The sequence below is a fragment of the Herpailurus yagouaroundi genome, unplaced genomic scaffold (genome assembly GCF_014898765.1).
Source record: "Herpailurus yagouaroundi ecotype Mexico unplaced genomic scaffold, PumYag 67690, whole genome shotgun sequence".
NCBI lineage: Eukaryota > Metazoa > Chordata > Mammalia > Carnivora > Felidae > Herpailurus > Herpailurus yagouaroundi.
In genome coordinates this window covers 3,121,864-3,133,653 of record NW_024420490.1, presented here as the reverse complement: position 1 = coordinate 3,133,653, position 11,790 = coordinate 3,121,864, and the positions used below count along the sequence as shown (strand labels likewise).

At 45.7% G+C, this 11,790-nt stretch overlaps 1 protein-coding gene across 7 annotated transcripts in view; it reads right to left on the bottom strand.

Annotated features, from left to right (window-relative positions):
* The window catches only part of REPS2 (RALBP1 associated Eps domain containing 2), a 234,510-nt gene that overhangs the window by 38,817 nt on the left and 183,903 nt on the right, over window positions 1-11,790 (bottom strand). For all 7 annotated transcript variants that reach the window (XM_040468333.1, XM_040468327.1, XM_040468330.1 and 4 more), the window contains 2 exons: window positions 5,850-5,933; window positions 4,272-4,417 (listed from right to left, as the gene is read on the bottom strand). In XM_040468333.1, the coding sequence (XP_040324267.1) occupies window positions 4,272-4,417; window positions 5,850-5,933 (230 nt within the window). The remainder of the gene's footprint in view (window positions 1-4,271; window positions 4,418-5,849; window positions 5,934-11,790) is intronic.

Here is an 11,790-nt window from a genome sequence, read left to right as displayed (position 1 = left end):
CTCTTTAACAAGTGGTGCTGGGAGAACTGGACAGCAACATGCAGAAGGTTGAAACTAGACCACTTTCTCACACCATTTACAAAAATAAACTCAAAATGGATAAAGGACCTGAATGTGAGACAGGAAACCATCAAAACCCTAGAGGAGAAAGCAGGAAAAGACCTCTCTGACCTCAGCCGTAGCAATCTCTTACTCGACACATCCCCAAAGGCAAGGGAATTAAAAGCAAAAGTGAATCACTGGGACCTTATGAAGATAAAAAGCTTCTGCACAGCAAAGGAAACAACCAACAAAACGAAAAGGCAACCAACGGAATGGGAAAAGATATTTGCAAATGACATATCGGACAAAGGGCTAGTCTCCAAAATCTATAAAGAGCTCACCAAACTCCACACCCGAAAAGCAAATAACCCAGTGAAGAAATGGGCAGAAAACATGAATAGACACTTCTCTAAAGAAGACATCCGGATGGCCAACAGGCACATGAAAAGATGTTCAGCGTCGCTCCTTATCAGGGAAATACAAATCAAAACCACACTCAGGTATCACCTCACGCCAGTCAGAGTGGCCAAAATGAACAAATCAGGAGACTATAGATGCTGGAGAGGATGTGGAGAAACGGGAACCCTCTTGCACTGTTGGTGGGAATGCAAACTGGTGCAGCCGCTCTGGAAAGCAGTGTGGAGGTTCCTCAGAAAATTAAAAATAGACCTACCCTATGACCCAGCAATAGCACTGCTAGGAATTTATCCAAGGGACACAGGAGTACTGATGCATAGGGGCACTTGTACCCCAATGTTCATAGCAGCACTCTCAACAATAGCCAAATTATGGAAAGAGCCTAAATGTCCATCAACTGATGAATGGATAAAGAAATTGTGGTTTATATACATAATGGAATACTACGTGGCAATGAGAAAAAATGAAATATGGCCTTTTGTAGCAACGTGGATGGAACTGGAGAGTGTGATGCTAAGTGAAATAAGCCAAACAGAGAAAGACAGATACCATATGGTTTCACTCTTATGTGGATCCTGAGAAACTTAACAGGAACCCATGGGGGAGGGGAAGGAAAAAAAAAAAAAGAGGTTAGAGTGGGAGAGAGCCAAAGCATAAGAGACTGTTGAGAACTGAGAACAAACTGAGGGTTGATGGGGGGTGGGAGGGAGGAGAGGGTGGGTGATGGGTATTGAGGAGGGCACCTTTTGGGATGAGCACTGGGTGTTGTATGGAAACCAATTTGACAATAAATTTCATATATAAATAAAAAAAATAATAATAAATAAATAAATAAATAAATAAATAAAAATAAAATAAATTATGAATGCTAAGTTGCTTCTTATCACTCCAAAATAAACTGGTCTAGGAACTAAAACAAGGTGTATGAAATTCATCCCTGCCATTTACAGCACTATTTGTGTTGCTGGTGGCCAGGAGACTCTCTCAGCCTGACACCACATGGTCATCTAACTAGTGAGAGAGTATCACAATGAGGGACAGTCACTAAACAGGTAGATAAAAGAAAAAAGGATCTCCTTTCAACAAATGGTACAGGAACAACAGGATATCCACATGCAAAAGAATGAAGCTGGGGCCCTTCCTCACACTATACACAAACATGAACTCAAAATTAACCATGGATTTCGATGTAAGAGCTAAAACTATAAAATCTGTAGAAGCAAACACAGGAAAAAATATGAACTTGGGTTAGGCAATGCCTCCTAGCTATGACACTAAAAGCACAAGTAACAACGGGGCGCCTGGGTGGCGCAGTCGGTTGAGCGTCCGACTTCAGCCAGGTCACGATCTCGCGGTCCGTGAGTTCGAGCCCCGCGTCGGGCTCTGGGCTGATGGCTCAGAGCCTGGAGCCTGTTTCCGATTCTATGTCTCCCTCTCTCTGCCCCTCCCCTGTTCATGCTCTGTCTCTCTCTGTCCCAAAAATAAATAAACGTTGAAAAAAAAAAAATTTAAAAAAAAAAAAAAAAGCACAAGTAACAAAAGAAAGAAAAATAGATAAACTGGATGTCATCAATATTACAAACTTCTGCACTGCAAAGGACACCTTGAAGAAAGTGAAAAGACAACCTACAGAATGGGAAAGTATACTTGCAAGTCATACATCTGACAAGGGACTTGTATCCAGAATAGGCCAAGAACCCATTACTCAGAATAAAAAAAGAAAATCTGAGCAAAAAAGGGCAAAGGATCTGAGTAGACATTTCACTGAAGAAGATACACAAATGGCCAATAAATATATGAAAAATTGTTCAACCTCATTAGGCAAGAGGGAAATGCAAATCAAAAGCACAATAAGATACCCCTTCACACCCACTACAATGGCTGTAAAAATTAAAAAAAAAAAAGAAACAGATAACAACAAGTGTTGGAAGAAACTGGAGAAACTGGAACTCTCGTTTGTTACCCGCCAAACTGTAAAATGCTGCAGTCACAGTGGAAAACAGTTTGGCAGGTCCTCAAAATACTAAATATAGAGCTGCCATATGACCCAGAAATTCCACTCCTAAGTACATACTGCAGACAAATAAAAACGTAAGACCACACAAAAAACTTGTACACAAAGAGTATACCAGTGATGTTCTTTCTAGCTTCAAAGTGGCAACAACCCACATGTCCATCAAGTGAGAAACGGATAAATACAACAGGGTCTATCCATATAATGGAACATTACTGAGCAATAAAAAAAGAAGTACCCATTTGTGCCACAACACAGATAAACCTTGGACACGCAATGGTAACTGGGAAAAAAGCCAGCCACAAAAGACCACATATTGCACGATTCCATTTACATGACATGGCCAGAACAGGCAAATTTATAAAAAAAAAAAAAAAAAAGAAAGTAGATTAGTGGTTGCCTGGGACGCAGGATGGGGAATGGAAAGTGACTGCTAACGGGAATGGAATTTCTTTTGGGGGCAATGAAAATGTTCTAAAATTAGATTGCGGCAACAGCTGCACAACTCTGTGGATATACTGAACACCACCGAACTGTACATGGAAAAGGGTGAATTGTATGCTATGTGAATTATACCTCAATAAAGCTGTTTAAAAAAACAGACGAAGGAAAGAAAATGAAAAAGATCTCTGCGTGAGCCCCACCAGCCACTGTCTGTGCGCTCTGGTAGATGTAGCGGCCACCCCTGACCGGCGGTAATGTGAAACAGAGACTAAAGTGGAAAGCTGGGGGAGCACTCGGAAGCGAGTTTAGCCATCTCTGTCCCTGATGGGGATCCGTCCCCTAGGCCTGAGGGTGACAGGAAGATGGTCGAGACTGTCAGCGGCCAGTAAGGACAAAATACACTTCCTTTATGCACTGACACCATTAGGAAATGATCCATTTGGAAAAAGACACAGACACCATCCTGTGAAGAATAGTGCCACACAAATTCAGAACGGGGTTTGGGCTCCAAAGGCAAGTTGCACCCCCAGAGTCTGTTGCTTCTCCTTCCACAACAGTGGAAATGGGAGAAGCCCAAAGCAGCCCCTGGGATCTGCGAGGCCTCGAGAGCAGTGTCAGGGCACATCTTGAGCACTGACATTAGTGCCCAGTCGAGCTCACTTGCAAAGTCATGCGCAGCAGCAGGTTTCTGCCCTCAACACCTCGCTCGATTTCACTAGAGGAAAACTGAGGCAAGTGACAGCCTTCCTTAAAGCCAAAGCCTTCTGGAGAAAAATGGTTTGTCCAAGAGCACTGTTCTCTCGGCTCCCGGCCATGTCCACAGGTGTGCCCCCCTCCCTCCAATGTCTGTTACAGCCAGTCATATGGGCATTTTGGATGCTCCACATGCAACCATTCTGTGCCGAGATGAGTGAAAACAGGCAATTTTCATGGGGACTGAGAAGAAATCACAAGCCACATCTACTGAAAGCTGGGTCTAAGGGTTATGAAGCTAACCATTCGCCCTGGGGCAACAGAAGACAGGTCAAGAGGGAAGACTGGCATCTCTATCACTGCCTTCCTCCTCGGAAAACGTGGGCCCCCATAAGAAGAGGGGTGGGAAGGAGACAAAGAGGAGGGAAGGAAGGAATCAAACCAAAATGCTACAGCTTTGTACTCGCTCGCCCCTTGGGGTGGTGGTCTCTTTCTAGGGGACTGGCAGGCTGTAATAGTACCACAGAGATGACTAAGATAAAATACAACCGTAAAATCACACTCTTCTATGGCCATGAATATAAATGTAAACATATTTACATTTACACATGCGTGAAGATTTAAAAGGTAGTCTCCGAACTCACTGATCTGATGGACTTACTTTTGGACTGCCGCGTGGGGTTTCACAGTCGCTGCCGATGCTGGCCCACCAACAGCGGTAGAAGTGTCTTGGTTTTCTGTAGCTGGGTTTTCAGGTCGGAATTTCCTTCGGATGGGCTTTGATGGAGGCTGAGAATACGGTATGTCCTGCGGATTAAATACAAAACAATAAAACCCAAAAGTTAAAAACCGAAATGCTCCCCCATTATGCCAAAGCCCCATGTTCCTCTAGGTCAGGTGTGTGCTCTGTTCCAACTCCACACCCGAGGATAAAAGGCAAATTCATGGCTTGGCAAGAACTGGAGGGACACAGGCATCAGGTTCCACCCTCCCTCTCTTCCTTTTCTGAACGCTGTGTGCATCTCACACCACGAGGCCTTTTCTAACTGAAGACAAAGCTCACTCTTGCCTCACTTTGGGGCTTGTGGGAATATGTTAGACGTTTTGAAGTTTGTGATGGTCTGTCATCTGCTCCTCATTCTTCCATTCCCAATTCCTACATGAAGTCAAGCTCAAGGGCCACAATGTCGTCTTCTAAATTTTTTAATGTTTATTCATTTTTTTTGAGAGACAGAGACAGAGGGGCGCCTGGGTGGCGCAGTCGGTTAAGCGTCCGACTTCAGCCAGGTCACGATCTCGCGGTCCGTGAGTTCGAGCCCCGCGTCAGGCTCTGGGCTGATGGCTCGGAGCCTGGAGCCTGTTTCCGATTCTGTGTCTCCCTCTCTCTCTGCCCCTCCCCCGTTCATGCTCGGTCTCTCTCTGTCCCAAAAATAAATAAACATTGAGAGACAGAGACAGAGCACAAGTGGGGGAGGGGCAGAGAGCTAGAGGGAGACACAGAATCCGAAGCAGGATCCAGGCTCTCAGCACAGAGCCCAACACGGGGCTCGAACCAGCGAACCGTGAGATCATGACCTGAGCTGAAGTCGATGCTTAACCGACTCAGCCACCCAGGTGCCCCAGCAAGAGCCACAATGTCTTCTGGGAGGAGACAGCCAGCCTGCTTCCTGGGAGGCCCCTCCTCACCCATGCTCCTGAGCCCAAGGCCAGTGTTCTGACCAGAGAAGGGTCTGAGAAAAATGGGACCAGTAAGAAGAGGATGAGGTGAACAGAGAACACAACGAGTGAGTGGTGCCTACTGAGCAAAATGACCTGGGACTCAGAGACATGGAGGAGGGGAGTGAGGCTAAAGTGAAGACACCAGGACTCAAGAGGGCACCATGGCCACAAAGAGCAGACTGCCCTCCCTCAGAGGCACTCCCAGAGGCTCAGCAGCACGCAGGGTTCTGCTAAAGGCACCTGGCCCTCCCCACCATACCGCCTGAACTTGCCAAAAGCAAGGCCGCCATATTTAACTGGGGTGTTGAAGAGGGAAGTGCAAACTGTCAGTGGCATCAAGGTCAGGCCCAAGAATCATCAGCACCCTAATCTTCACAAAGAACCCACATTCTAGGAAACCCGAATCATTAACATTCACCTCAGGACACAAAAACCATGAAAGAGATTTGCAAACAAAGACAAGAAGCCCAGGGGAGGGGCTCATAATGCCATGACAGTAGCACCTTCCCCTTGGCCTTACCTTCTTTGCTGGACTGCTCTCTGCAGCTTGGGAGGGGGCTCTGTTCAGCTGGGGGTGTATTTCAGCCTCAGGTGCTTGCTCAGACTGTAGCAAAATATCACACAGAAGATAAAAATGCAGAAACGTAACTACCTAAATATATAATGAAGAAAACTTAGAAAAAGTCGCTAAGTGGAAGTTGATTTAGACCAACTTACAGCCAAGCATGGTCAGGTCTTCAGATCCTTGAGAAAAAGTTCCCTACACCCTGTCATTCCCTCCCATGCTCCCTTCCAGCATTGTTCAATCTTAAGAAAAGAAGTCACGGTTATGTCTGTAACTGGACATACATATTGCAAAACACTAATGCCTTATAAGTGCAAACAAAAAAAAAAAATTAGGATTATCAGAAAAAAAAGGCACTGGGAAAGGAGTCAAAATTTTAACCCAAGTACTAACAAAAACAATAACCATAATAATAATAAAAAAACACTTTAAAAATATTTTTTAAATATATTAAATTCCTAAGAAAAACAGATAGGACTCTTTACCTTTAAAAAGGTAGGGATGGGAGAGCATGATGAAAGGAGTCAACAGAAGGGTTGAGGCCACGGAGTGGTATGGAATCAATGAATAAATGCACCAAGATTGGCAAGTAATGCTCCCAAAGCCCGTCAAGGCACAGCAGGTACCAGAGAGCCAAGCAGCAGAGCACAGGAAGACGAGGCACCACTGCTGCGCCCCCATCTCCAGGAGGCTTGCTACATTCAGCTGCTCTTAGTCGGCAATGCAAAGTGTTAACGTGCTGAGAAAAACCCTCCATGTAAATGAACTAACGGGACTTCGTGATAGTGACAACAGTCCTCTACCCACAAATTAAAATGCATTACAGGAACACACGCTGCAGCACAACCATCAGCCTTAGTGTGTCCAGTCTGTCCCTAACCCGGCCTTCTGCAACCTCTTGCATGGCTTCTTCCTTCCTCTGAGTCCACTGAAACAGACAAGGGCACCAATGCTTCCCCATTTATCAGATTCTTCCTGCCTCTTCCAGTTTTGTCACAGGCCTTCTGCCCAACACAGCACCCTTGACTGTCTTTTTAAAACTCCCATCCCTGGCATCTGAAGAACCGCAAAGTCCTACGGATCATCATTATCTTTCTTTCCTGTTTTGATTCCTCTCATCCCTCAGCTGTAGGATTTCTCAAGGCTCCGTCTTTGGTTCTCCCACCCTATACCTCCCACTGCCATTCATTCTTTCCCAGAGTAATCCCATCCGCTCCCACATTTGCACGGCCCTAGCCAGAAACCTCGGTTCCCAACCACCTCTGCACCTCTTTCAAACCCACTATGCAGGCTTTTGGTGCCTGATTTCTCGTTCCAAGTTTTGCTTATAGCCTTCTCCTTTCCATCAAGGATAACTGTATTGTTGTTGTCGATAGATATCTGAAACACCAAACACTGTCACAAGGTTCTCCGGGTGTTCCGCAGGGATGAAAGCATTTCCTCATCACAGCCCTAGGAAGTAGTCATTCCCCCCATCTTATTACTGAAGAAACTGATGATCAAGAAGTTGAGGAACTCACCCAAGATCACACAAACAGCCGAGTCTGAACCCAGGCCTCAGGTTCCGACGCTGGGCATGTGACGACTATGCAATACGGCCTTAGGTACTCTCGGGCCTGACTGGTAAGTCATTCAAGAAATATGTATTGAACAGCTACTGCAGGCAAGTCTTGTGCTAGAGCTGGTATTCAAGATAAATGATACCCAGACCATTCTTACAAGGAGCTTGAAGTCTAATGGAAAAGGCACAGAAACGACTGGGCAAGCATGCTTCGGTGGAATTCCAGACTATGGTGAGGAAGTATGGGGGCTCCAGGCACACCCAGGCCTTGCGGGTCAACAAAGACTTGGGTGAGACCTGAGTCTCAGGGTGCTGCCAGCTACTGGGGCAGTGCACGGGGATGGTAAGAAAGGAGGCTCCGGAACCCAGAACACCAGCTTAGCATGCCACGAGAACACCAGAGGCCTGTCCCCAAGACAGGAACTGTGAGAGAAGCAGGTGTAAGGCAAGCTCATTTTTAGCCATACCGGGTTTAAAACACCCAGGCAACATCTGAGCGAAGCTATCCGGGAGCCATTCCTTGTCGGGAGCACGGGGATTCCAAGCGTTCACCCGCCTTCCTTGGGTTCTGACAAATAATGTCCTGCTTCAACATCCGCGGGCCCGATGTCAGCTTCATTAAGGGGTGAGTGAGGGCCCAATAACCTCCCAAATGCAGGGCTTCCCGTGACCTGTGCAGAAGAACACAACTTGGACCTGAGGTCCCTTCTTGCCCTCCACCCGCAGATCTATTGCTTGGAACGTGAATGTCCTGGCCTCAAGCGTACGCACACAAGCCCCTGCAGGAGCGCAGGTACGCATTGGTACGTCCCTCCAGGGAAAAGGAGCCAGAGACCAGTCTCCTCACCTTTCAACTGCTCAGGTCCCCTCCATTATCAGGCAAAGGAGTGCTCGCCCTAATGCTCCCTTTCCTGGGGAGATGAGCAGTCTCCCTCTTGTAGTAACATTGAGGGAAATGATAAATCGAACCCTCTTTTCAACAAAAATAAGGATTCTGAGCACAGCAAAAGGAGTAGAATGTCACTGTCACTGCCTCCACACTCCCTTAAACATCTCTAAAAACAGGAATGTTGTGGGAGTTGGGAAGGATGAAAGAACAGTTTTAAGCATCTGACAATTTTTTCCATTCACGGGTTTACCTTCTGAAATTGTACACAAAGACTAGGTCTTCTAGCTCTACCACAGGGAACAAACCACTCCAGGGCGTCACGTCGGGCACAATCTAACCACCAATCTCCTTGGGAGGAACACCAAGAGGGCCCGTCACCACTCCATGACTGATTCTAAATGGGCCCATCTATTGAACATTCAGGGGAGTGAAATCTTGTGAGGAGCCTGGAACACGGAGATCAAGAAAGTCCTGGAAAGGCAGAGGTTCGCCAGAGCCAGAAATTATCCCAGGAAAAGAGACGAGGAAAGAAAACAAGCTTTGTGATAAAAACAAACAAACAAAAACAAAGATGGGATTTAGAGGTACAAAATAAACAATTTCACTTGCATTCAAGAAACTAGGGTAAGGCTTAGCAGCTGGAAAGCAGAACAAACCTGGAAGATTTCGTTGCTATTTCTTCAGACTTTTCTAAGGTAACAACTTGGAGAGAATGATAACCCATGAAAACAGGGGGACCTCAGCAGCTCCCCTTTTCCTGCACATATTGAAGAAAGTAGGGAACAACTCTATCAATATGGAAAATAGGCCCTTGTCTGAAAGTTTTGAAGGTCTGAACTGAAATCCAATGCCTGAATCTTGTAAAAGAGACAAGTATTTGGATTACAATTACTAGTACAAATGGCAGTCCTTCCCTCACGGTTCACTGTGTAACACGTACCCAGCCAGGATGTGGCAAGGCAGGAAAATGTACTTTTAGCCAAGAGCTCACTGAAACTCAAGCTTAGGTTCCTTTTCAAAATATATATCTCATATTTTAATTTTGATACTGCCCTATCCACAAATGAGACATATATTTTCATTCTCATCTTGCAATGAAAAGCCTGTTTAAGTCACGTGCACTTGGAAGGTACTGCCACTCAGGACACGGAGATCTGTTCTGGGGCTTTGCCCATTCCTATGGCTGATAGGACAATATAGACCCTGCTCAGCTGGCCCGCCAGAAATGGACACAGGGCCAGGAAGGCTAAGCATTGTCCACCAGAAGTAGCGTTTGTTTAGCTATTTAATTACACAGATATTTATTTTGTATACATCATGTATCACTTTCCAAATAACACTCATGTTCTACTTCTAGGGAACTAGACCTGAGACACCAGGCAAACTGCTCCCAGAATAGGAGGGTTAAAGCCTTCTGATGTGCTCCTCCTTGGTTTCTCTCTCAGATCACTTGTTCTGGAAAAAGTCAGCCACCACGTTGTGAGAACACTCAAGCAGTCTTAACAAGGGGCCCATGTAGCAAGGAATTAAGGCCTCCCACCGACAGCCATGTGGGAGAGCCATCTTTGAGATAGATCTTCCAGCCCCAGTCGAGCCTTCAGTTAACTGCAGTCCTGCCTGACATCTTGACTGCAGCCTAATGAGACCCCATAAGCCAGAACCACCAGATTAGTTTCTCCTTAATCTCTAACCCACAGAAACTATGAGACAATAAATGTCACCTGTTTTAGGCTCCAAAAACACCCATTCTCCTAAGTCTGAAATATGGAGTCTAGTAGGGCGGAATAAGGGTGAACAGTAGAGAAGAAGGAGAGCACTACAGCTGGAGAACAACAGTGCAGTGGATCACACGTGGTCTTAGAGATCACTGTCCCAGATGGTCTAGTAGCTACTCAGCACCATTCCCCCACTTGTGTCGTCTTCCCTATGTTGCAGGGGTAGAAGCCTGGGAACAATATTTATAAAATCCCCTTTCAATAATGCTCCTTGTTGACTCGGAGAGTCACTCACGTTAAACCAAGACGGTGAAAGAAAAGAAGCTGTATTACTGCTCCTCTGGCAGTGGTGGAAAGAAAAGCATGGGGCTCAGCCGCAGGAAGATCTTGTAGTGGCCTCAGGCATTTCCCCACAAACCGTTACTTAGATGCTGCGGGCAGCCTGAGCATCTCCAGCTGTTTCCTTTAGTTCTTGCAAAGTCTTAAGGTTCAGAAAATTCTGGCCAACCTGACTGGTGGCCTTCCCTCATCTTTGCTCCTCTAGCAATCTAATTCTTTAAGTATCTAATTCCTTAAATGAAATCTCTTCCAGGGTGACATACCTAGAATGGTTTCTGTTTTCCCCACCAGATCTTGGCTGATACATCCATGTTGAGGATTTGGAGCTTATCCAGAGAGCCATAGGTGGAAGGGGGCATGGAAAGATTTTAAGTAGGGAAGTGATGAGACTAGATTTGCATTTTAGAAAGATTACTCTGAATCCAGTGAGTAAAATGGATTAAAAGGAACCCATCTTGGGGCAATTCACTTAAAAGCCCAAAAATGAAAACAAGACAAGAGATGACGGTCACTTAAAGCAATCTGGTGGGAGTGGGGATAGGCAGATTTGAGAGCTATTTAGCTTGAGACTGAATACATCCTTGGTGACTGATGGAATGTGATAAGTAAAAGGAAAGAACAATGACACATGGGAGCCAGATTTTGGTCTTCAACCGTGGATAACGGTTGAGAGAAAATAGTTTAAAGCGAGGAAAAGATAGATGGCAGCATAAAAGCTGAATAAAATTAAGCAGATTCATCACAAGCAGTGCTAGAACAACCCACCTATATCTTAAGGCAGTATCTCTCAAATAGGGGTTCCAGGGAACACCAGTTCTATCAGTTGCCTGGACGGGGATAGGAAAAGTTTTTCTGTAAGGAGCAAGGTAATAAATATTTTCAGTTGTACAGGCCATTTGGTCTCTGTGTCTCCAATGCAAATGTGCAACTCTGCTCTCCAGTGCTAAAGCAGCTAAAGACACCACAATGAACGGGTGGGACCGTGTTCCAATAAACTTTACAAAAACACGTGGGTGGGATACATTTAGCCTGTGGGCCAGTCTGTCAGCCCCTGGCAGAGAGGAAAAAGAATCTACAAAAAAGTTTAGGGAACACTGCACAGTCTCTCTCCCTCCTAGAAATTCACAGAGCACACTGCACATCACACACACTCTGAGATCCCATGAGGTAAAGGAAGCCACTGCCTTGGCTTACTTAACCCAGCAGTTCCCAAACTTATTGGGCTTCGACTTCTTTTTTTTTTTTTTTAATTTTTTTTTCAACGTTTATTTATTTTTGGGACAGAGAGAGACAGAGCATGAACGGGCGAGGGGCAGAGAGAGAGGGAGACACAGAATCGGAAACAGGCTCCAGGCTCTGAGCCATCAGCCCAGAGCCCGACGCGGGGCTCGA